This window comes from Ranitomeya imitator, chromosome 4 (assembly GCF_032444005.1).
Source record: "Ranitomeya imitator isolate aRanImi1 chromosome 4, aRanImi1.pri, whole genome shotgun sequence".
Lineage (NCBI taxonomy): Eukaryota > Metazoa > Chordata > Amphibia > Anura > Dendrobatidae > Ranitomeya > Ranitomeya imitator.
Window position 1 is genome coordinate 650,982,805 of NC_091285.1, and position 26,579 is coordinate 651,009,383.

The 26,579-nt window shown below is 49.0% G+C and overlaps 1 protein-coding gene across 1 annotated transcript in view; it reads right to left on the bottom strand.

Moving 5' to 3' along the window:
* Positions 1–23,473, bottom strand: part of BNIP3L (BCL2 interacting protein 3 like) — a 35,576-nt gene extending 12,103 nt beyond the window's left edge. Inside the window, exons 1-5 of the mRNA XM_069767016.1 lie at positions 23,340–23,473; positions 16,865–17,045; positions 12,943–13,009; positions 7,988–8,091; positions 7,108–7,257 (exon numbers count right to left, since the gene is read on the bottom strand). Of these exons, the coding sequence (XP_069623117.1) occupies positions 7,108–7,257; positions 7,988–8,091; positions 12,943–13,009; positions 16,865–17,045; positions 23,340–23,448 (611 nt within the window). The 5' untranslated portion in view covers positions 23,449–23,473. The remainder of the gene's footprint in view (positions 1–7,107; positions 7,258–7,987; positions 8,092–12,942; positions 13,010–16,864; positions 17,046–23,339) is intronic.
* Between the last annotated feature and the right edge of the window lie 3,106 nt (positions 23,474–26,579).

The window sequence follows — 26,579 nt, forward strand, 5'->3', positions numbered from 1 at the left end:
CATCAGAGCATCAGCCCTAACTACATCCATAAGAGAGACCATCAGAGCATCAGCGCTAACTACATCCATAAGAGAGACCATCAGAGCATCAGCGCTAACTACATCCACAGGTGAGACCATCAGAGCATCAGCACTAACTACATCCACAGGTGAGACCATCAGAGCATCAGCACTAACTACATCCATAAGAGAGACCATCAGAGCATCAGCACTAACTACATCCATAAGAGAGACCATCAGAGCATCAGCCCTAACTACATCCATAAGAGAGACCATCAGAGCATCAGCGCTAACTACATCCACAGGTGAGACCATCAGAGCATCAGCGCTAACTACATCCATAAGAGACACCATCAGAGCATCAGCGCTAACTACATCCATAAGAGAGACCATCAGAGCATCAGCCCTAACTACATCCATAAGAGAGACCATCAGAGCATCAGCACTAACTACATCCACAGGTGAGACCATCAGAGCATCAGCACTAACTACATCCATAAGAGAGACCATCAGAGCATCAGCACTAACTACATCCATAAGAGAGACCATCAGAGCATCAGCCCTAACTACATCCATAAGAGACCATCAGAGCATCAGCACTAACTACATCCATAAGAGAGACCATCAGAGCATCAGCACTAACTACATCCATAAGAGAGACCATCAGAGCATCAGCCCTAACTACATCCATAAGAGAGACCATCAGAGCATCAGCACTAACTACATCCACAGGTGAGACCATCAGAGCATCAGCACTAACTACATCCATAAGAGACCATCAGAGCATCAGCACTAACTATATCCATAAGAGAGACCATCAGAGCATCAGCACTAACTACATCCATAAGAGAGACCATCAGAGCATCAGCACTAACTACATCCATAAGAGAGACCATCAGAGCATCAGCACTAACTACATCCATAAGAGACCATCAGAGCATCAGCCCTAACTACATCCATAAGAGAGACCATCAGAGCATCAGCGCTAACTACATCCATAAGAGAGACCATAAGAGCATCAGCGCTAACTACATCCACAGGTGAGACCATCAGAGCATCAGCACTAACTACATCCACAGGTGAGACCATCAGAGCATCAGCACTAACTACATCCATAAGAGAGACCATCAGAGCATCAGCACTAACTACATCCATAAGAGAGACCATCAGAGCATCAGCGCTAACTACATCCACAGGTGAGACCATCAGAGCATCAGCGCTAACTATATCCATAAGAGAGACCATCAGAGCATCAGCGCTAACTACATCCATAAGAGAGACCATCAGAGCATCAGCCCTAACTACATCCATAAGAGAGACCATCAGAGCATCAGCACTAACTACATCCATAAGAGAGACCATCAGAGCATCAGCACTAACTACATCCACAGATGAGACCATCAGAGCATCAGCCCTAACTACATCCATAAGAGAGACCATCAGAGCATCAGCCCTAACTACATCCATAAGAGAGACCATCAGAGCATCAGCACTAACTACATCCATAAGAGAGACCATCAGAGCATCAGCACTAACTGCATCCATAAGAGAGACCATCAGAGCATCAGCGCTAACTACATCCATAAGAGAGACCATCAGAGCATCAGCACTAACTACATCCATAAGAGAGACCATCAGAGCATCAGCGCTAACTACATCCATAAGAGAGACCATCAGAGTATCAGCGCTAACTACATCCATAAGAGAGACCATCAGAGCATCAGCGCTAACTACATCCATAAGAGAGACCATCAGAGCATCAGCACTAACTACATCCATAAGAGAGACCATCAGAGCATCAGCACTAACTACATCCACAGGTGAGACCATCAGAGCATCAGCGCTAACTACATCCATAAGAGACCATCAGAGCATCAGCACTAACTACATCCATAAGAGACCATCAGAGCATCAGCACTAACTACATCCATAAGAGAGACCATCAGAGCATCAGCACTAACTACATCCATAAGAGACCATCAGAGCATCAGCCCTAACTACATCCATAAGAGAGACCATCAGAGCATCAGCGCTAACTACATCCATAAGAGAGACCATCAGAGCATCAGCGCTAACTACATCCACAGGTGAGACCATCAGAGCATCAGCACTAACTACATCCACAGGTGAGACCATCAGAGCATCAGCACTAACTACATCCATAAGAGAGACCATCAGAGCATCAGCACTAACTACATCCATAAGAGAGACCATCAGAGCATCAGCCCTAACTACATCCATAAGAGAGACCATCAGAGCATCAGCGCTAACTACATCCACAGGTGAGACCATCAGAGCATCAGCGCTAACTACATCCATAAGAGACACCATCAGAGCATCAGCGCTAACTACATCCATAAGAGAGACCATCAGAGCATCAGCCCTAACTACATCCATAAGAGAGACCATCAGAGCATCAGCACTAACTACATCCACAGGTGAGACCATCAGAGCATCAGCACTAACTACATCCATAAGAGAGACCATCAGAGCATCAGCACTAACTACATCCATAAGAGAGACCATCAGAGCATCAGCCCTAACTACATCCATAAGAGACCATCAGAGCATCAGCACTAACTACATCCATAAGAGAGACCATCAGAGCATCAGCACTAACTACATCCATAAGAGAGACCATCAGAGCATCAGCCCTAACTACATCCATAAGAGAGACCATCAGAGCATCAGCACTAACTACATCCACAGGTGAGACCATCAGAGCATCAGCACTAACTACATCCATAAGAGACCATCAGAGCATCAGCACTAACTACATCCATAAGAGAGACCATCAGAGCATCAGCACTAACTACATCCATAAGAGAGACCATCAGAGCATCAGCACTAACTACATCCATAAGAGACCATCAGAGCATCAGCCCTAACTACATCCATAAGAGAGACCATCAGAGCATCAGCGCTAACTACATCCATAAGAGAGACCATCAGAGCATCAGCGCTAACTACATCCACAGGTGAGACCATCAGAGCATCAGCACTAACTACATCCACAGGTGAGACCATCAGAGCATCAGCACTAACTACATCCATAAGAGAGACCATCAGAGCATCAGCACTAACTACATCCATAAGAGAGACCATCAGAGCATCAGCGCTAACTACATCCACAGGTGAGACCATCAGAGCATCAGCGCTAACTATATCCATAAGAGAGACCATCAGAGCATCAGCGCTAACTACATCCATAAGAGAGACCATCAGAGCATCAGCCCTAACTACATCCATAAGAGAGACCATCAGAGCATCAGCACTAACTACATCCATAAGAGAGACCATCAGAGCATCAGAACTAACTACATCCATAAGAGAGACCATCAGAGCATCAGCACTAACTACATCCACAGATGAGACCATCAGAGCATCAGCACTAACTACATCCATAAGAGAGACCATCAGAGCATCAGCACTAACTGCATCCATAAGAGAGACCATCAGAGCATCAGCGCTAACTACATCCATAAGAGAGACCATCAGAGCATCAGCACTAACTACATCCATAAGAGAGACCATCAGAGCATCAGCGCTAACTACATCCATAAGAGAGACCATCAGAGTATCAGCGCTAACTACATCCATAAGAGAGACCATCAGAGCATCAGCGCTAACTACATCCATAAGAGAGACCATCAGAGCATCAGCACTAACTACATCCATAAGAGAGACCATCAGAGCATCAGCACTAACTACATCCATAAGAGAGACCATCAGAGCATCAGCACTAACTACATCCACAGGTGAGACCATCAGAGCATCAGCGCTAACTACATCCATAAGAGACCATCAGAGCATCAGCGCTAACTACATCCATAAGAGAGACCATCAGAGCATCAGCCCTAACTACATCCATAAGGGGAGACCATCAGAGCATCAGCACTAACTACATCCATAAGAGAGACCATCAGAGCATCAGCCCTAACTACATCCATAAGGGAAGACCATCAGAGCATCAGCGCTAACTACATCCATAAGAGAGACCATCAGAGCATCAGCCCTAACTACATCCATAAGAGACACCATCAGAGCATCAGCACTAACTACATCCATAAGAGACCATCAGAGCATCAGCACTAACTGCATCCATAAGGGGAGACCATCAGAGCATCAGCACTAACTACATCCATAAGAGAGACCATCAGAGCATCAGCCCTAACTACATCCATAAGGGAAGACCATCAGAGCATCAGCGCTAACTACATCCATAAGAGAGACCATCAGAGCATCAGCCCTAACTACATCCATAAGGGGAGACCATCAGAGCATCAGCGCTAACTACATCCATAAGAGACCATCAGAGCATCAGCGCTAACTACATCCATAAGAGAGACCATCAGAGCATCAGCACTAACTACATCCATAAGAGAGACCATCAGAGCATCAGCACTAACTACATCCATAAGAGAGACCATCAGAGCATCAGCACTAACTACATCCATAAGGGGAGACCATGAGAGCATCAGCACTAACTACATCCATAAGAGAGACCATCAGAGCATCAGCACTAACTGCATCCATAAGAGGAGACCATCAGAGCATCAGCACTAACTACATCCATAAGGGGAGACCATCAGAGCATCAGCACTAACTACATCCATAAGAGAGACCATCAGAGCATCAGCACTAACTGCATCCATAAGAGACCATCAGAGCATCAGCCCTAACTACATCCATAAGAGAGACCATCAGAGCATCAGCACTAACTACATCCATAAGAGACCATCAGAGCATCAGCACTAACTACATCCATAAGAGACCATCAGAGCATCAGCGCTAACTACATCCATAAGAGACCATCAGAGCATCAGCGCTAACTACATCCATAAGAGAGACCATCAGAGAATCAGCGCTAACTACATCCATAAGAGAGACCATCAGAGCATCAGCGCTAACTACATCCATAAGAGAGACCATCAGAGCATCAGCGCTAACTACATCCATAAGAGACCATCAGAGCATCAGCACTAACTACATCCATAAGAGACCATCAGAGCATCAGCACTAACTACATCCATAAGAGAGACCATCAGAGCATCAGCACTAACTACATCCATAAGAGACCATCAGAGCATCAGCGCTAACTACATCCATAAGAGAGACCATCAGAGCATCAGCACTAACTACATCCATAAGAGAGACCATCAGAGCATCAGCGCTAACTACATCCATAAGAGACCATCAGAGCATCAGCACTAACTACATCCATAAGAGACCATCAGAGCATCAGCACTAACTACATCCATAAGAGAGACCATCAGAGCATCAGCACTAACTACATCCATAAGAGACCATCAGAGCATCAGCGCTAACTACATCCATAAGAGAGACCATCAGAGCATCAGCACTAACTACATCCATAAGAGAGACCATCAGAGCATCAGCACTAACTACATCCATAAGAGAGACCATCAGAGCATCAGAACTAACTACATCCATAAGGGGAGACCATGAGAGCATCAGCACTAACTACATCCATAAGAGAGACCATCAGAGCATCAGCACTAACTGCATCCATAAGAGGAGACCATCAGAGCATCAGCACTAACTACATCCATAAGGGGAGACCATCAGAGCATCAGCACTAACTACATCCATAAGAGAGACCATCAGAGCATCAGCACTAACTGCATCCATAAGAGACCATCAGAGCATCAGCCCTAACTACATCCATAAGAGAGACCATCAGAGCATCAGCACTAACTACATCCATAAGAGACCATCAGAGCATCAGCACTAACTACATCCATAAGAGACCATCAGAGCATCAGCGCTAACTACATCCATAAGAGAGACCATCAGAGCATCAGCACTAACTACATCCATAAGAGAGACCATCAGAGCATCAGCACTAACTACATCCATAAGAGAGACCATCAGAGAATCAGCGCTAACTACATCCATAAGAGAGACCATCAGAGCATCAGCACTAATTACATCCATAAGAGAGACCATCAGAGCATCAGCGCTAACTACATCCATAAGAGACCATCAGAGCATCAGCACTAACTACATCCATAAGAGACCATCAGAGCATCAGCACTAACTACATCCATAAGAGAGACCATCAGAGCATCAGCACTAACTACATCCATAAGAGAGACCATCAGAGCATCAGCACTAACTACATCCATAAGAGAGACCATCAGAGCATCAGTACTAACTACATCCATAAGAGAGGCCATCAGAGCATCAGCACTAACTATATCCATAAGAGAGACCATCAGAGCATCAGCGCTAACTGCATCCACAGGTGAGACCATCAGAGCATCAGCACTAACTGCATCCATAAGAGAGACCAGAGCATCAACACTAACTACATCCATAAGAGAGACCATCAGAGCATCAGTACTAACTACATCCATAAGAGACCATCAGAGCATCAGCACTAACTACATCCATAAGAGACCATCAGAGCATCAGCACTAACTACATCCACAGGTGAGACCATCAGAGCGCCAGCACTAACTACATCCACAGGTGAGACCATCAGAGCATCAGCACTAACTGCTTCCATAAGAGAGACCATCAGAGCATCAGCACTAACTACATCCATAAGAGAGACCATCAGAGCATCAACACTAACTACATCCATAAGAGAGACCATCAGAGCATCAGCACTAACTACATCCATAAGAGAGACCATCAGAGCATCAACACTAACTACATCCATAAGAGAGACCATCAGAGCATCAGCACTAACTACAACCGTAGGAGAGACCAGGAAGTAGGCATTAACTACATCCACAGCGAACATAAGAGTGCCGCCGCTAAAAAAACAACCATAAGACCGCCAGCATTAACTATATACATAGTGGAGTCAGAGCACCAGCACTTGCAACATCCATGGAAGAGACCATCAGAGCTCCAGCACTTACTACATCCATGGAAGAGACCATCAGAGCTCCAGCACTTACTACATCCATGGAAGAGACCATCAGAGCTCCAGCACTAATTATACACATAGTGAAGAAGATCAGAGCACCAGCACTTACTACAGTCATGGGAGAGACCATCTCAGCAGTAATCTGGCAAATGCAGTACTCAGTAAGCATATTGTACATTAAGAACATTTTCAAAGATCAGACATACCCGAGTCCCATGGCCAGGACGTGGGAGATGAACAGAGAAGGGATGAAAACTTTCAGGAAATCTGCAGAGAAAATTCCGCCTTTCTTCATGGCTCCAGTCTTTCTCATACTCAGAGACACAGACCTCTTGGGGTGTCGGAAATGAAACTCCCTGGTAAAGAAAAAAAAAAAAAAAGTATATATATCACCAAAGAGGTCAGGACAAGGCCTAGGACAATGGCGATATTGAACAACCTATTACATGACAGCCCGGATCTGCTGCGCTATAGTAAGCGTCCCCCTGTGACAGGCTGTGGTTTGCAGGGCAATGGCAGAGACTTTGGTTCTTCTGTTGTTGGGTATGAGTGTGTATTCAGCTCCCTATATATAAGCCGTTATTCTCACCGGACCCCTGCCACTACAGCTTCAACACTTCCCCCTAAAAATATCACAGGCTGAGGTCGAGGATTGGCATTTCTAACCATTTTCAGAGTCTAAAAATGGGACAGGTTACACGCCAGAATGGGAGCTGCGGGGGACTGGCGGGGCGAGCACTACTGATGGCTGAGTCCTTCTACAGATAATTTCCACCAACTCGACAACTTCTTTAAACAAAATCTATGTAGACATGTACGAGCCCTTCCTGGATTTATGGGGTCCTATAGATACAGTCGGAGTATGCCCGGTCCATTCACAGGACACAAATGAGATGTGAGCAGACCCTATGGCCATACGGTGGCACGAATGGTCCCTACAGCATGTTACCGTGTGCGGCCATGCTTCTATGGGTGAATATCTCCAGAATGCAGCGCCATATGGCAGCGTCAGGTGGTATAGTACCGCCACCTATGTACACTGCAGTGCGGATCCGAGCACGTACACGTGACGGCCGGGCAGCTTACTTTGGCGGGATGTTTTCGGGTCTACTCGACCAGTCGGATACCCAGTCTGCGCTCTTCTTTAACACTTCTTCTTCTTTCTCAGCTTCACCATCTTCCTCTTCGGACTGAAAGAAAAAAAGAAAACAAAGGCGGCGGTGGTCAGAGTCCGGCACATAGTAATGGCAGGATTATTATGCTCTATGATGACCGGATAAATGACGGCAATCTGCAAAGTCCAGGCAGCTAAGAAAGCCGCCTCATCCCGACAGAAGTGGATTATGGGCTGATAATACGTACCAGCTGACATGGTGTATGTGGCGGGGTCTCACGTCTGTCCTTACAGATGTGGATCCAGGTGTAGCTGGGTACACACGGCCCCCATAAGCCCTGGTGCCCTCAGCCGAACCTGCTCCATACATGGCGGGTGGCAGCTGCGGTTTACAGCCGAGTGCTGCCGCAACTGCAGGGACTGGAGCCAGCTCCGATCACCGCATTCTAACTGCTTAGATACTGGGGCATCTAAGCAATCAGACAGCAGCTGCTGGGCTAACGAGGGGTCCCAATATTCATAGAATAGGTGATCGCTTACTTATCTGTGGGGGTCCCATTGCTGGGACTTGCACGGTTTGGCAGAATGGGAAACTTATCTCCGCGCCAGGTCAGATGTCGGAGCACCGCTCCATTCATTTCTGCCAGAAAAAGACGAGCCCGGCCCCATAGGGAAGGAATAATAAAATATACACTGGTAATTATAAAATCAGTAATAATATATCATTATAAACGATATAATAACGATAATAATGGCCGTTTTTTATCACCTCAAGTTCCCTATAGAAAAATAAAACAAAATCATACACCAACGAGGAGAAGGGTAATAATGGTTTGACCTTTTGACCTTCAGGCTCCGTATCTCACCATCCAACTACTGCATCGGAAGTGAGACCACCATCATTTTATAGACAATCATCTTGGCTATCTCATACATAAATTTCTATATTCGAAAACTCTGGGGTCATTATTCTTTAAGACACTTCCTATAGTTATTATTGGTTTTTTTTTTTTTTTATAAATTATTTAAAGAAATATTTTTTTTAAACGGCATGGGGTCCCCCTCATTTTTGACAAACAGCCAATCTAAAGCAGACAGCTGGGAGCTGGTATTCTCAGGCTGATAAAGGGCCATGGATATTGCCCCCCCCAGCCTAAAAATAGCAGCCCGCAGCCATGGCACATCTATTAGATGCACCAATTCTGGCGCTTTGCCCAGCTCCTCCCACTTGCACTGTGGCGGTCACACTTGTATTGTCTGGTGACATCAAGGCCACGGGTTAATTGTAGAGAAAGTTCTATAAGACTCATATTCATTACTATTCCTATAGTTATATTTTTGACAAACAGCCAAGCTAAAACAGAAAGCTGGGAGCTGGTATTCTCAGGCTGCTAGGGGACCATGGATTTTGCCCTCCCCCTTCACCCCTCCGCCAACCTAAAAAGAGCAGCCCACAGCCGCCCAGAAAAGGCCATAATCCATGTCTGGGCGATAAACCGTTTTCAACCTGGACAGTGCCAAGATGCGACTGTCCAGGTTGAGAACCACTGAGGAATGAGCTGCTGCGAGCTTATCGCAGGCACTGAGGCTGCGTTCCCAGCCGGGCCAATGAATTGCAGTGACCTCAGTGAGTTCCCCGCTAACACAGTGAGAAAAAGTCTCAGGGTGCAGCAGTTTCTCCTGGTGAACTCACTGCTGCACCGTAAGACATTTTTTCGCACTGTGATAGCGGGGATCTCACTGAGGTCATCGCAGTTCATTGGCCCGGCTGGGAACACAGCCTCAGTGCCTGCGATAAGCTCGATGATGTCACCGCTGGTCACTGATGCTGTACTCGCCGCAGCTCATTCACCAGTGGTTTTCAGCCTGGACTGTCACATCTTGGCACAGTCTAGTTTGAACTGTTCATCCCAGACATGGATTACGGCGCAGGACAGAACAACGAAGAGATGAGGGATATTGTTGTTTGTGGGTTTTTTTTTGTTTTTTGTTTTTTACAGGAGACAAAGGCTTCAGTGGAATGGGCGTTAGGCGAGTATAACTGTGTTTGTTATTTTTAAATAAAAATGTGTGTTTTTTTTTTTCTAAATAAAGGACTTTATTCTGGCTGTGTGTTTATTTACAATACAACTATAGGATTAGGTGTCTTATAGACGCGTCTCCATTACTAAGCCATGGGATTGATGTCACATTAATCCCACAAATATGAACCCCACTTGCCACCGCCACAGGGCAAGTGGGAAGAGCTGGGCAAAGCACCAGAATTGGCGCATCTAATAGATGAAAATACCAGCCCCCAGCTGTCTGCTTTAGCTGGGCTGGTTGTCAAAAAATTAACAAGACCGCACGCCATTTAAAAAAAAACAAAAACGCGTGGGGACTCCTCTATTCTTGATAACCAACCTTTCTAAAGCTGACAGCGTAGGCTCATGGGAGTAGTAGTCCGAAGCCGATGCAGTGACCGGAGGTAAAACTTTTTACCTCTGATCACATCTGCAGGCACACACTGTCATTTTATAGCATGGGAACTGCGGCTCTCACCAGCGGTAATGATTTTACCACCGATCAGAGGCAGTGTTTGCCGCACTGTCATGCACATTCTGGATTCTTTTCTTATTACTTTACGTTGTTTTGTTTCTCTGTTAATCCTCCTGGAAATGCGTGCAAAAAAACCTGGCATCCGGGTGTTACCAGTCGGAGGTGGGGATAAAGTGTGCCCCTAATCGGGCCGATCCCGTGCACCATTACACCAGTCAAATGCAGCCACATTATATTCAGCCCCAGGGAACCCATGGGTGAGCGAGTGTCACCCAGCAGGTTCTTCCAGCCTCCACACTGAGTCAGCAGATATTTGGATGCACCCATATAATTACCTCTTTCCAGCGTTGCTTCAATGACTGTATTTTATAGGCCAGGAAAGGGCTTAGATGTGGAAATCCATCATCAGATCACTCGCTTGTGACGTCACCGCGTCCTCCAAGCCCAAACTTAGAAACTCACATTTACAAGTTCCACGTGCACAGGTCAGCCCTAAGAATAAAACCACCCACAGGTGAAGTGGAGGCTATTGATGATCTGGTGATGATGGCGCCTCGCAGGGGTGCAATAGATTAGGCTGAAAGGGAAAAGTCAGCTCTGGACATCTGGGTCACAGCATGTCAGAGTGGCGGGCCTCGTGGGGGGGTTCCACATACATGGCGAGCCTCGTGGGGGGTTTCCACGCACATGGCGGGCCTCCTCAGGGCGTTCCACGCACATGGCGGGCCTCCTCAGGGCGTTCCACGCACATGGCGGGCCTCCTCAGGGCGTTCCACGCACATGGCGGGCCTCCTCAGGGCGTTCCACGCACATGGCGGGCCTCCTCAGGGCGTTCCACGCACATGGCGGGCCTCCTCAGGGCGTTCCACGCACATGGCGGGCCTCCTCAGGGCGTTCCACGCACATGGCGGGCCTCCTCAGGGCGTTCCACGCACATGGCAGGCCTCCTCAGGGCGTTCCATGCACATGGCGGGCCTCGTCGGGGGGTATCTTGCACACGTGGGTCCAGTCAGGGGGTTGCATGCACACGGTGGGTCCCATCGGGGGGTTCCATGCACATGGCGGGCCTCGTGGGGGGGTTTCGCGTGCATAACGGGTCTCGTGGGATCTTTACAGTGTGTAGTGGTCAATACCTATCAAATGTGGTCCAAGCTAGGAGAGCTTATAGCGAAGCTGTGGGATCATAATGTCGGCCCTTCTGACTTCTACATGAGCCGTGAGACCACCCAGTTATGTAGGGATACGTACCCCCCCCCTATGTCCACAGTTAGATTTGACTTTGAGGACTTTACTGTGACAGGTCAGTAATGGCAGCCACATCAGTTGCCAATCGGCAGGGACGTCTGACACTCCTGACCTATTTCACTGGATGCAGAAAATCAGGTTGAACATCAGCAATTATAAAAGTGAGCGGCAGATCTGGCAGCAATTCTATGCTGCAGCAAAACAACAACAACAAAAAAAAGTTATAATTATAACCCTAAAAAGTGATGACTATTAACCCCTCCCGCCTCAGGCAGATTGCCCGTCCTTCACTTTACGCTTTATGTTTTCCCATTCCTGCCTAACAAGAGCCATAACTTTATCTTTCCGCCAATTTAGTGGTAAATTGTGGTCTTTAAGTTCCACCTTTCAATAAACTTTGTGGGGTGAAATTGGAAGAAGAAAAAAAAAGCCATTGCACAATTTTGTAGGAAGATTTTGGGGGGTTTTCACTAAGAGATTAGACATTGTTAGAAGGCCTGTAGAAGACTTCTGAATGGCGGTGCACTGTCCGAGCAGCTTTCTCAGCTTTTCTAGAAATACAATGACCGGAAACTAAACTCTGGGGTCTTCACTAGGCCTCCAGCTGCCATGATCCCCCCTCGGCACTCTGATCACGTTGGGGCAGAGGAAGCCTCCTACTATTATCTAACTGCTTGGATGCTGCAGTCGGTAGTAACAGCGGCGTCTGAGGGTGTTGAAGTAATGGCCAACCCCTTCTTAAATACTATGCTACCCAGTGTAAAATGAAAAAAACACAAAAAAACACAGACCCTCACTTCCCACTAGAGCGCCATTCCAGCAATGTCTGAGCCAGATCTCCCCGAACACAGGAGCACTGCAGACAATCAATGGTCGCCGATTGGCAGCTTCGCTGACACTTCCTACAGCGGAACCTTGGATGTCCAATGGAAATGTGAGAAGTGCCGCCCATTAACGCCACTGGTTGGTTGCAGTCCTTGACACCGTTCCAGTGATGTCGGAAGGTGACAAGAACTTGGGCGCCCCTTCTCCATATCCTACATGCGGACAATGATGAGCGCGAGACCCCGGAATTGACGCGGCTTCTCAGGGACTTCAGTGCCAAGCGGTCAGAGGTGGATATGGATACATATAGGATCATTACCTGGAAGCTGTCTTTACTCGTGTGCATCTCCACATCGAAGGTGATCTGCCCTTCTTCAGGCGAGGGGCTGCGGGGGGCAAGAGGGAGACAATCATACAGTAAGTGGTCACATCCCAAAGTGTGGGGGGTCTTAGGTGAGATGGAGGATAAGGTATGGGAGGTACGAGGGTCGTGAAATGGAACGGAAGTCTGGAAATCCCTCAAGTAATGGAGATGTCCACACTGGGCAGGAGGCAGAAGAAGAGACGGCTTTTCAACATTTTTGGTTTTCAACCATTTTTCATAAGTTGAACTCAAAGATCTAAGACTTTTTCTATGGACACAAAAGGCATTTTTCTCTCAAATATTTCTCCCAACTGTCTCTGAATCTTTGTTGGCGGGATCTTCTCCTCTGCCGAGATAATCCGTCTTCCTCACCGGTGTGACAGATCCAGATGCTGATTATACACATGATTATTGCACAGGTGGGCCTCAGGGTGGCCACAATAAAAGGTCACTCTAGACTGTGCAGTTTTACAGTATTGGGAGGGTCTGGGGGAGTCAGAATTCCAGTCAGTATCTGCTGTGACCACCATTTGCCTCACGCAGTGCAGCACATCTCCTCAGAGATGATTCGGCTGCTGATTGTGGCCTGTGGATCGTCGCTCCGCTCCTCATCAGAGGTTGTGCGGAGTTGTGCGCACACTCCCTGGGCAGGTCAACACTGAGCAGGTATGGGACCCTCTGCATCGCTGTATATGACAGCGTGCGCAAATTCCTGAGAGAAAAAGGTCTTGTGTGTCCATAGAGAAAGTCTTAAGCTTTAGTCACACTAAACGACTTACCAACAATCACGACCAGCGATACGACCTGGCCGTGATCGTTGGTAAGTCGTTGTGTGGTCGCTGGGGAGCTGTCACACAGACAGCTCTCTCCAGCGACCAACGATCCGGGGAAAGACTTCGGCATCGTTGAAACTGTCTTCAACGATGCCGAAGTCCCCGGGTAACCAGGGTAAACATCGGGTCACTAAGTGCAGGGCCGCGCTTAGTAACCCGATATTTACCCTGGTTACCATTGTAAAAAAAAAAAAAAAAAACACTACATACTCACATTCTGATGTCTGTCACGTCCCCCGCCGGCGTCCACGGGGTTAAAACTGCTTTCGGCAGGAGCGCTGCTAATGCACGCACTGCTGCCGAGAGCTTCCCTGCACTGACTGTCAGCGCCGGCAGTAACAGCGGTGACGTCACCGCTGTGCTCTGCTTTACGGCCGGCGCTGACACATTAGCAGCGCTCCTGCCGAAAGCAGTTTTAACCCTGTGGACGCCAGGGGACGTGACACACATCAGAATGTGAGTATGTACTGTTTTTTTTTTTTTTACTTTTACAATGGTAACCAGGGTAAATATCGGGTTACTAAGCGCAGCCCTGCACTTAGTAACCCGATATTTACCCTGGTTACCAGTGAACACGCCGATTCAGCGATGACAGCGGGTGATCAGCGACCAAAAAAAAGGTCCTGATCATTCCCCACGACCAACGATCTCCCAGCAGGGGCCTGATCGTTGGTCGCCGTCACACATAAAGATATCGTTAGCGGGATCATTGCTACATCACCAAAAGCGTGACGTTGCAACGATATCGTTAACGATAATCGCTATGTGTGACTGAGTTCAACTCATGAAAAATGGTAGAAAACCAAAAGTGTTGTGATTAGATTTTTGTTCAGTATATATAAATAAAGAGACATATTTATATACACATTACATACATATTATACATACACACAATGCATATTATACATACAACCACACACACACACACAATACATACATATTGTATATACACATACACTACATACATATTGCATACACATACACTACATCATACATATTATACACACAAACACTACATAATACATACATATTATACACACACCCACAATATATGCATATTGTCCGTGTTATGCCGCGGGTAACTCACTCCGTTAACGCCGCTATTAACCCTATGTGACCAACTTTTTACTATTGATGCTGCCAATGCAGCATCAATAGTAAAAACATATAATGTTAAAAATAAAAAAAGCCCTGCTATTCTCACCTTCCGTCATCCGCCAATGCGCGCACGGCTCCCGCCAGCTTCCGTTCCCAGCGATGCATTGCAAAATTACCCAGAAGACTTAGCGGTCTCGCGAGACCGCTAAGTCATCTGGGTAATTTCGCAATGCATGACTGGGAACGGAAGATGGCGGCAGCAGCGCGTGTATCGGGACAGCTTCGCTGGACGCCGGAGGGTGAGTATATAACTATTTTTTATTTTTACTTAATTTTTTTAACAGGGATATGGTGCCCACACTGCTATATACTGCGTGGCCAGTGTTATATACTGCGTGGCCAGTGTTATATATTATGTGGCCTGTGTTATATACTGCGTGGCCGATAGATATATATACACACACACACATATATATATATATATATACACACACATACATATACATACACACGCAATACATATATATTGTATATACATACACACATGTACACAAATGAAATATTCCATTAAAAATATGATTAAAAAAAGAGGGATTGTATTCAGTTTTAACACTATCGTAGCGCTCGGATTGGGGCCCCTTTATCAAGAGGTTTGGAGGTTTCAGAAGAGAGGCTGCCAGAGAATGGTAAAGTTAACTTTAAAACTTAGTACAACACCTTTAAAGCTCCACAACTGAATAGACCATACAATGGTGAACCCCCAACTTATCAGACCCTAAAGTTTTAAGACAGGGGTAGAACACTAGATAAGTGAACCAGGGGTAGGAGATTAGATAAGTATAGATTGGAGTCCTCCTCATCGGTCAGGGGTAGGAGATTAGGTATAGATTGGGGTCCTCCTCATCGGTCAGGGGTAGGACATTAGATAAGTATAGATTGGGGTCCTCCTCATCAGTCAGGGGTAGGACATTAGATAAGTATAGATCGGGGTCCTCCTCATCGGTCAGGGATAGAACATTGGATAAGTATAGATTGGGGTCCTCCTCATCGGTCAGGGGTAGGACATTAGATAAGTATAGATTGGGGTCCTTCTCATCGGTCAGGGGTAGGACATTAGATAAGTATAGATTGGGGTCCTTCTCATCGGTCAGGGGTAGGACATTAGATAAGTATAGATTGGGGTCCTTCTCATCGGTCAGGGGTAGGACATTAGATAAGTATAGATTGGGGTCCTCCTCATCGGTCAGGGGTAGGACATTAGATAAGTATAGATTGGGGTCCTCCTCATCGGTCAGGGGTAGGACATTAGATAAGTATAGATTGGGGTCCTTCTCATCGGTCAGGGGTAGGACATTAGATAAGTATAGATTGGGGTCCTCCTCATCGGTCAGGGGTAGGACATTAGATAAGTATAGATTGGGGTCCTTCTCATCGGTCAGGGGTAGGACATTAGATAAGTATAGATCGGGGTCCTCCTCATAGGTCAGGGGTAGGACATTAGATAAGTATAGATTGGGGTCCTTCTCATCGGTCAGGGGTAGGACATTAGATAAGTATAGATCGGGGTCCTCCTCATAGGTCAGGGGTAGGACATTAGATAAGTATAGATTGGGGTCCTTCTCATCGGTCAGGGGTAGGACATTAGATAAGTATAGATTGGGGTCCTCCTCATCAGTCAGGGGTAGGACATTAGATAAGTATAGATTGGGGTCCTTCTCATCGGTCAGGGGTAGGACATTAGATAAGTATAGATTGGGGTCCTCCTCATCGGTCAGGGGTAGGACATTAGATAAGTATAGATTGGGGTCCTTCTCATCGGTCAGGGGTAGGACATTAGATAAGTATAGATCGGGGTCCTCCTCATAGGTCAGGGGTAGGAGGTTAGAGGAGGATATTGTGGCCCATGAAGCCGGGTAATGAGGGGCAGCAGGATGCGGACCACTCACCTCTCACACTGCGAGCTGCTGCGGGAGCTGCTCTGTCCGGACTCGTGCTGTGCGTCCAGTAGGATCTTCTCCATGTCGCCGTTGTGGATGGAGGAGGAGGAGGGAACGTGCTCCAGGCCTCCGTTCCGGTTGCTGTCCATGTTGTTCCCGTTGCCGTTCATCTGCAGTTCCACCCAGGAACCTGTGAGGAGACACGGACTCGTCTGGTCGGCCATGATGGGGGCAGAGAGCGTCTTATCAGGCAGCGCAGGCGGACGGGCCGCAGATAAACCTCCCTCCCGAGCGGCTGCACCCGGATTATGTGACACACGAGCCCAGCGACGGGAGCTGAGACACGTCTGGTACAAGCCCGGCCTCACGTGTGCCACAATGGATGACGGAAACCGGCAATTAATTACATCATATAATGAGCGTGCAGCATTAACCCTTCACTGGAGCATCACGGGAATATTATGTACCACAATGTCACCACCCAACTTTCCTGCACTCCTGAGCGGCGACTTCTCCTGAACGGCCACTGTACGATAGCAGGGGTCCCGGCATCACACTACGAAGACCACCAGGGTGCAAAACTCAAGAGAACAGGAGATATTCCTCAAGCACCTTCTGCTGGAAAAACAGATGTTTCCGACTGCCGGAAACAAGACGCAGTGTGAACAAGCCCTAAGATAAACCTGCGTTGTGCGGGGGATGGGGGTCACACATTTCCTGTACGGTGGCACTATAGGGGGCTCATTCATGTAAAGCCCCCGACCAGGTCACTTAGGCAGGGACCGTCCTGACACAGGGGTCTCCACCCTGCGTCTCTCTAGCTACTACAACTCCCAAAATCCGCATGTTGGAAGTTGTAGTTTCCCACGAGCCGGAGAGAACCGCCTGCACTTTAATGGTGCATCCACACAGGATGGTAGTGCCACAAGGTCTAGAGGTGGGAGACCGGCAGACCCTTCCTCATATACCGGCTGCCACCGCTGAGTAAGAAGTTGTTGGCTGCAGAAGGAGTTAACTGTGATTCCATCAGGGAGCTCGTTTTCACGGTTCAATGGGAGTTTCTACCTCTTATCTGTCTTTTTCTGAGCTCGTCTTAGACCACAGACAGCAAAAAGGCCGAATGTACAAGAAAATAAAAAGCCACTAAAAGAAAAGCGGGAACATTTTTTATCAAACTGAATAACAAAAATTATATTTAGCTCAAAATACCTGCATTTAACTTAAAGTCCCCAAAAGGAGGACATCCCTTTAAGGTGCAACTCTAAAGATGGCTGCGATGGCGCCTTGTGCTGTTAAAGGGGTTGGCTGACGTCCACTATTGGTTAGTATTGAAAAAAAAAACAGGCAACTTTGCAACTTACTTCTTATTAAAAACTCCCTCCTAGGCAAGGAGCGGTCTGCTATACAGCGCCACGATAAGGCCGGCCGGATCCCTGGATGCTGCCCTCTGCTTACAGAGAACAGTTTGGACCATGTCACCGGACAGAGCTGTCAATCATCAGGAGCGCACGGCACCTCTGCAAGCAGCAAGCCAAAAGGCAGAGGAGCGATGCCCTCCTCAAGGGGGCGGGAGGTGCAGTGCCCTCCTCAAGGGGGAGGGGGAGCGGCGGTGCGCTCCTCAAGGGGGGACGGGAGCGGCGGTGCGCTCAAGGGGGGGGGGGGGGCGGGAGGAGCGGCGGTGCGCTCCTCAAGGGGGGGGCTGCGGCGGTGCGCTCCTCAAGGGGGGGTGGGAGCGTCGGTGCGCTCCTCAAGGGGGGGCGGGAGCGGCGGTGCGCTCCTCAAGGGGGGGCGGGAGCGGCGGTGCGCTCCTCAAGGGGGGGCGGGAGCGGCGGTGCGCTCCTCAAGGGGGGGCGGGAGCGGCGGTGCGCTCCTCAAGGGGGGGCGGGAGCGGCGGTGCGCTCCTCAAGGGGGGGCGGGAGCGGCGGTGCGCTCCTCAAGGGGGGGCGGGAGCGGCGGTGCGCTCCTCAAGGGGGGGCAGGAGCGGCGGTACGCTCAAGGGGGGCGGGAGCGGCGGTGCGCTCCTCAAGGGGGGCGGGAGCGGCGGTGCGCTCCTCAAGGAGGTCGGGAGCGGCGGTGCGCTCCTCAAGGGGGACGAGAGCAGCGGTGCGCTCCTCAAGGGGGACGGGAGCAGCGGTGCAAGGAGATTTCATGCAAAAACATTGGTACAACATGCTGTAAATTGTGGGACACCATGATGGAGACCCCATTACAGTTGGACTATCAGTCGCCGGCGGCCATCATTTGACGGATCCAGCACGAGCCGTACTTCCAGCTGCTACAAGCCAGGATTTGGGCCATTTTTTGGCTTTCTGCCTCAGTTTTCTTTAAAGGGGCATTCCGTGTGACTGGGGCACTACATAGAAGGGCTGCGGGTGATCCTGACTACCAGACGCTGACAACCATTAAATACATATTTATAGACCGACTGTCTCTGAATAATCCGATTTCTAATGATCTCTGATTTAACCTCTCACACATTTGATGCTGAAAATGCTTTCTAATGGCCGGTCTCAGCCCCCCGCGGGGGCTCCGGGGGTCTCGCCATCTCTCTACCCAGACGCTGTTTGCATATAATCTGCCCTGCTTTTCCCTTTAAGTCTCTGTCCTGAAATACTCCCAGACAGCCATTCCTCTGCTGTGAGAGAGGAGGGGGCGAGAGCGGCCGGCGGAGACCTCGGGGTGTGGGCCGAGCGGCACAGCTCCGACATTGTGCAGTTCTGCACGCACGCCGGGGCCTCGGCCACATTCACCCAGAAATCCTGATAATCCTCTCAATACCTTTCCCAGAGTCGGACACTATTATTTGCGGCCGCTCGGCACGGAGGGTCCTCGGTAGAGACACGGGGGTCATTGTTGTCAGACACAATGGAGGGTAATGAGTGACAGGCACAACGCTGACCTGCCGGATCAACATGAAATGCGGCAGTGAGTGCAGCCCACCATGTCAGCCCACCATGTCCGCTCACAGCTACACCTGCCGGCTTCTCACAGACACATTGTCATGGGACTCACAGAGCGAACACAGAAGCCATAACATAGGGAGAATACACGGAGCTGAGAAATCCTAGTATTGGACCCAATGCCAGGCGGCAGCTGCAAAAGCCGCGACAATTCTAAGGAGCAAATAATGATCACCTATCCATAGGGCAGGATCGTGGAGGAGGTGACCGCCGAGATAACTGCTGGCCAAACACTGGCTCAGTAGACGCTATCCCACCACGCGTTTTCAACAGGGAGAGAGGAGAAAGACACTGGGGGTGGGCGAGGGGCAGGACGCTATACACAGGAGGGGGCGAAGGGCAGGATGCTATACACAGGAGGTGGGCGAGGGGCTGGATGCTATACACAGAAGGGGGCGAAGGGCAGGATGCTATACATAGGAGGGGGGCAAGGGGCAGGATGCTATACACAGGAGGGGGGGTGAGAGGCAAGATGCTATACACAGGAGGGGGGCGAGGGGCCAGATGTTATACACAGGAGGGGGGCGAGGGGCTGGATGCTATACACAGGTGGGGGGGCGAGGGGCAGGATGCTATACACAGGAGGGGGCGAAGGGCAGGATGCTATACATAGGAGGGGGGCAAGGGGCAGGATGCTATACACAGGAGGGGGGGTGAGAGGCAAGATGCTATACACAGGAGGGGGGCGAGGGGCCAGATGTTATACACAGGAGGGAGCGAGGGGCAGGATGCTATACACAGGAGGGGGCGAGGGGCAGGATGCTATACACAGGAGGGGGCGAGGGGCAGGATGTTATACACAGGAGGGGGCGAGGGGCAGGATGCTATACACAGGAGGGGGCGAGGGGCAGGATGCTATACACAGGAGGGGGGCGAGGGGCAGGATGCTATACACAGGAGGGGGCGAGGGGCAGGATGCTATACACAGGAGGGGGCGAGGGGCAGGATGCTATACACAGGAGGGGGCGAGGGGCAGGATGCTATACACAGGAGGGGGCGAGGGGCAGGATGCTATACACAGGAGGGAGCGAGGGGCAGGATGCTATACACAGGAGGGGGCGAGGGGCAGGATGCTATACACAGGAGGGGGCGAGGGGCAGGATGTTATACACAGGAGGGGGCGAGGGGCAGGATGTTATACACAGGAGGGGGCGAGGGGCAGGATGTTATACACAGGAGGGGGCGAGGGGCAGGATGTTATACACAGGAGGGGGCGAGGGGCAGGATGCTATACACAGGAGGGGGCGAGGGGCAGGATGCTATACACAGGAGGGGGCGAGGGGCAGGATGCTATACACAGGAGGGGGCGAGGGGCAGGACGTTAGACACCGGGTAGTGGATAGGGGACAATGTTATATACCCAGGGGAGGGGCTATTGGCTACTAATTGAATCAGTGCAGCATTCCTGTGCTTTGTGCAGATGACACATGAGAGCTGTCAGTGCTGATAGAACACATGACATCTGATGACATCACACATTCATTCCATATGACACATGCTGTTTATGTGTGATCACCAACCAGTCACACGACCAGTAAACACCACAGTGAGGAGCCAGAGGCGACTGTCGTTTCTAGGATGAAACTTAAGAAGAGTAAAGTAACGCGCGTGTTTTCAGCGTTAAATCTTATTCTTCCTCTGATTGGCACAGACATATCAGATGATCCTGACAGGGCGCACTATGCAGCACCAACCTAGCGGTCACTACAGACTGCAATGATTAATGACCTGACGGTTAGCGAAGAGATGACCCCTGGATGTTCGGGTCCGGCGGGGTCGGTCAAACAGTTACAAAAGTTCAGATTTGGGTACCAGAACAGCGGCCGGTTACTGAGGCTGCGCTCCCAGCCGGGCTGAACTTGGTGAGAAAGTCACACGGTGCAGAGGCGACTTCACTGGGAGAATTTGAACTGCGGTGAACTCAGTGACTTTTTCTCATGGTGCTAGTGGGGGGCTCAACGAGGTCCCCGCAGTTCAGCCCAGCTGGGAGCGCAGCCTCAGTGACCTCCCGTAACCTTGGTGATGTCAACACTAGTCACTCATCCATGAGTGGTTCTCAGCATGGACGGTCGCACCTTGGCACCGTCCAGGTTGAAAACTATTAATCCCCCAGACATAGATTATGGCGTGTGACAGCAGGACGGAGAGGTGAGGGATATGGTTGTTTTTTTTAATTTTAGATTTATTAGAGGAGATCGAGGGCTTCGGTGGAATTCGGCGTTAGGGGAGTATAACTGTGTTTGTTATTTTTAAATAAAAAAGTAAAATGGTGTTTAGCGTTATTTCTAATAAAATACCTTGTTCTGGCTGTAGGATTAGTAATGGATGGGGGTCTTATAGACGTTTCTCCATTACTAAGCCGTGGGCTTGATGGCGCCAACAATACAAAGGTGACATCAACCCCACAAATATACAGGGCAAGTGGGAAGAGCAAAGAATGGGCACATCTAATAGTGTCGCCTTTTCTGGGCAGCTGCGGGCTGCTATTTAAGGCCAATATCCAGGCCCCTTAGCAGCCTGAGAACACCAGCCCCCCAGCTGTCTGCTTTAGCAAGGCTGGTTGTCCAAAATGTGGGGACCCCCCCCCCCCACACGCTGTTTTTTTAAATTATTTGTTTAAATAGTTTAAAAAAAAATCATAGTGGGGACCCATCTATTCCTGATAACTGGCTTTGCTGAAGCTGAGGGTTGCCGTCCCCAGCTGGGAGTTTTGCCTGGTTGGTTATCCAAAATACAGGGGAACCCCACCCCAAGGTTTTTTTATTTATTTACAGCGAAGGAGCCGCTGATGAAGAATACCTCCATCATCCGCTCCTGCTCTCACTGTTATCAGTGGCAGCAGGTGTCGGATGATGGGCGCAGTAGTCCCACCTTACACCTCCGATCACAGCGGCTCTCTGACCGGCGGTGATGACTTTACCATGATCAGAAGCGGCGTTTGCCGTGCCATCATGCACATTGCAGTGCGATAAACCCCCGGACAGTAACACGGACTTCCCGGAGAAATCCATGGTCGGTGTTCAGTACGGACTCACAACTAATCTTACCGAGCCCTCCTCAATGGCCCCCAGCACACACAGCCTGGGGGTCGCCCCTGGGCCCCAGCACATTACACTATAAGGGCTAGGTGTAACTATGAGAACACTACAGGTCCATACACACAAGTCTGAGCTCTGCAGCTTGCGCCCCTCTAAATGTGACACTACAACTCCCAGCAGGCGCGCACAATAGGGGAGAAGATGTCACATGACCTGGCGACCAGACAACAACAATGGTTAGGCACAGCCCCGCCCACCAGTGCAAGCCTCTGCCCCGTCATTGGCCGACTCCAATCAGTCTGTTCCTAAGCCGCGCCCACCAGCCACCATGCTCGCTCGTGATTGGCTGCTCCCCTTGTTTGTCTCTCAGCCTTGTCGCCGTTTCTATCGCACAGAGAGGCCGAGCGGGGACCGAATCTCTATTTCCTCCCGAACCGAATCCCGCCACCGGCTACGCGGGGAAAAAAGTGACCGGACGCCACTCACCGTGCAGCGCGGGAGCTTCCCCGTTGTTGTTGTCGGACATGACAGCGACAGCTTCGGTCTGTTCGGGAGAAGGCGCCGCACTGCGTAGCCACACCCCGTATGACGTCATTCCGCATCATCACCTGAGGAAAGGAGGCGTGGCTAAACAATCACATGACTGACAACTGAAACGATTAACTCTTCCTAGGCGCAGGCGTGACGTGGCAGCCCCTGCGTGGTCACGTGCTGCGTTCTGTAACGGTTATTTTTTTTTTTTCTTTTGTTTGAAATGTCTCCGTTGCTCCTGGCAACCTGAAGCCACGATTCTTTTTTTTTTATTTAACCCCTTCCTGCCGCATCCATTTTTTCATTTTTGCGGTTTTTTTTCTCCCATGGGCAGACCATTCTTATTTCTCCATTCCCATAGGAAAGCTTTTTTTTTTTGCGGGACAAGATCTAGCTTTTTTAATGGCCTCATTCATTATACTGTAATATATATATATATATATATATATATATATACAAAAAAATCCAAATTCTGTGAGATACTAAAAAAAAAAAAAAATTAAAAAAAATCCACAATTCCGTTTTTTGTTTTTTTTTTCGGTTTAATTTTAACAACGTTTACAACCTGGTGATGTGATTCTCCGGGTTCGTGACAAACTTGTATTTTTATTTATTTTTTATTATTATTTTAACCCCTTTTTCATTTTTCGCTCCCCTCCTTCCCCGTGCCATAACTTTTTTTATTGTTCTGTCAATATGGCCGGGTGAGGGCTTGTTTTCTGCGGGACACATTTGAATGACACCATTGTTTTTACCATATAGTGTACCCATTACCCCCGGGAAATCTGTGATTTGCACACTTAGTCATGCTCAATATTCAGTGAAAAACAGAGAAGCAGAAGAGAAGCTCGATGTCACAGGACCATAAGTATGAAAGTCGCATATGAGTGAAGTGTCCATGTGACGCCTACTGGAACCTGCAGAGCTGAATCCTGACATCGCAGCTTCTGAATTCTCACAACGCATGCACTGCACACTTTTAGGATTCTCCCTTGCCGGTGGACGGTCATGTCAGCAGAAGCATGTGATTTGTATACTTCTGACCACATTCTGACTAGATGTGCCCGGCCTCGCTCAGTTCATTTTCATTGACGGAGGCCACACATGTCTAGTCAGCACGTGACCGCGTGTATGTAAATCCCCAGCACGAGAGAATCCTGACGGCGTGCAGTGTGCACTGTGAGAATTCAGAAATCTGCAGTCACAAAGAATGACTGCAGACTCATCACAAACCTGGACATCCCCTTTAATGCTCCTAACATAAATAAAAACATGAGAGTTAGTCAGTATCACAAATAACATTTACATCCAGGTCCCTGATAGATGACGTCGCCTCTGGAGCCGTTCTCCTTTTCTTCATCTTGTCCAGACCCCATGATGAGTTTTCTCATCCACAGCCGTCTCTGCAGACTTCCATCTTCTCCGCTCTTTTGCAGAAAATCTCCACATGACGCCTTTAAAGAATTGTCATTATAATGCTCCTGAATAAAAAATTGCCCCTCACTATATTGTCTGCACAAAATATGACCCCCACACTATCCCTCTTATGGTTCATGCTCTTCACACTGACCTCTCCTTTCTATACTGGTCCCCTCTTCACACTGTCCTCACACTGTGTCCCCCCTATAAGGCCCAGTATTTATACTGTACTGTCCCATCACACTCCCCCTCCTTGGTATACTGTCCCCTCCTGGCTGTGCCCTTGCACTGTCCATCCATGCTACGCCTCCACTACTCAGTTTCTATTCTGTGCTCACTCACTTTTCTCCTCCATACTGTCTCCTCACACTATTTCCCTCCCTCCTCATACTGTCTCCTCTCACATCCCTCCTGTTCACCATACTGTCTTCTCATATATTTACCCCCTCACTTTCTATACTGCCTGCTCACCTGACTCCCCATACTGTGTCTGCACACATCCCATCACCCTCACTCCCCGTATTCTGACCACATACATTTTTCACATTGCTACTCATACTGTGTCCACATACATTCCCCGTTCCCTCCTCATACTATCTGCACCCATCCCCCATACTGTTTCCTCAGATATGCCCCCCATTCTCTTGTACTGTTTCCTTATATATGCCCATTATTTTCCTCTACCCCACCCCATCATTGCTCTCTTCACTACCTCCATATTTGCCTTCTCCACCACCACTATCATTGCTTTCTTCCCCACCACCCCATAATTTCCCATTCCACCACCTCCATCATTTCCTCCTTTGCATTTTCCACCATATCGATGATAATGTGTGCAAAAACTGTAAAGCGCTGCGGAATATGTTAGCGCTATATAAAAATAAAGATTATTATTATTATTATTATTATATCCATCATTTTCTCTTCCCCCACCATCCCCATCATTGCCCTTTCCCCCACCATCATCATTGTCCTTTCCACCGCCATCACCATACTTGCCCATTCCACCACCTCCATCATTTTCTCCCCCTCCAATATCATCAGTGTGCTTTCAACCACCACCATCCTTGTCCATTCTACAACCTCCATCATTTCTTCCCCCCTTCATTATTGCCTTTTTCACTACCTCCATGATTTCCTCCTCCCCACCATCATTGCATTCTCCCCCCACCCCCATCATTGCCCATTCCATCACCTGCATCATTTCCTCCCCACCACCATCATTGCCCATTCCACCACATCCATCATTTCCTCCTCCCCCTCCATCCCAATTATTGCACTCTCCCTGTTAGCACCATCATTGCCCTCTCCTCCCCGTACACACACACACAAAACCATTTACGTCTCTGCACATTCACCTGTTACTCCTACACACGCAGCTGAGCTCCGTACACCTTGCACACACGGCTCCGCTCCCTACACCTCGTACACACGTGGCTCCACTCCATACACCTTGTACACGTGGCTCCGCTCCGTACAGCTTGTACACACGCGGCTCTGCTCCATACACCTTGTACACACGCGGCTCTGCTCCGTACACCTCGTACACACGCGGCTCTGCTCCGTACACCTCGTACACACGCGGCTCTGCTCCGTACACCTCGTACACACGCGGCTCTGCTCCGTACATCTCGTACACACGCGGCTCCGCTTCATACACCTCATAGACACACACGACTCCGCTCCATACACCTTGCACACATGGCTCCACTCCGTACACACCCAGCTCTGCTCCATACACCTCATACACAGACGGCTCCGCTCCATACACATCGT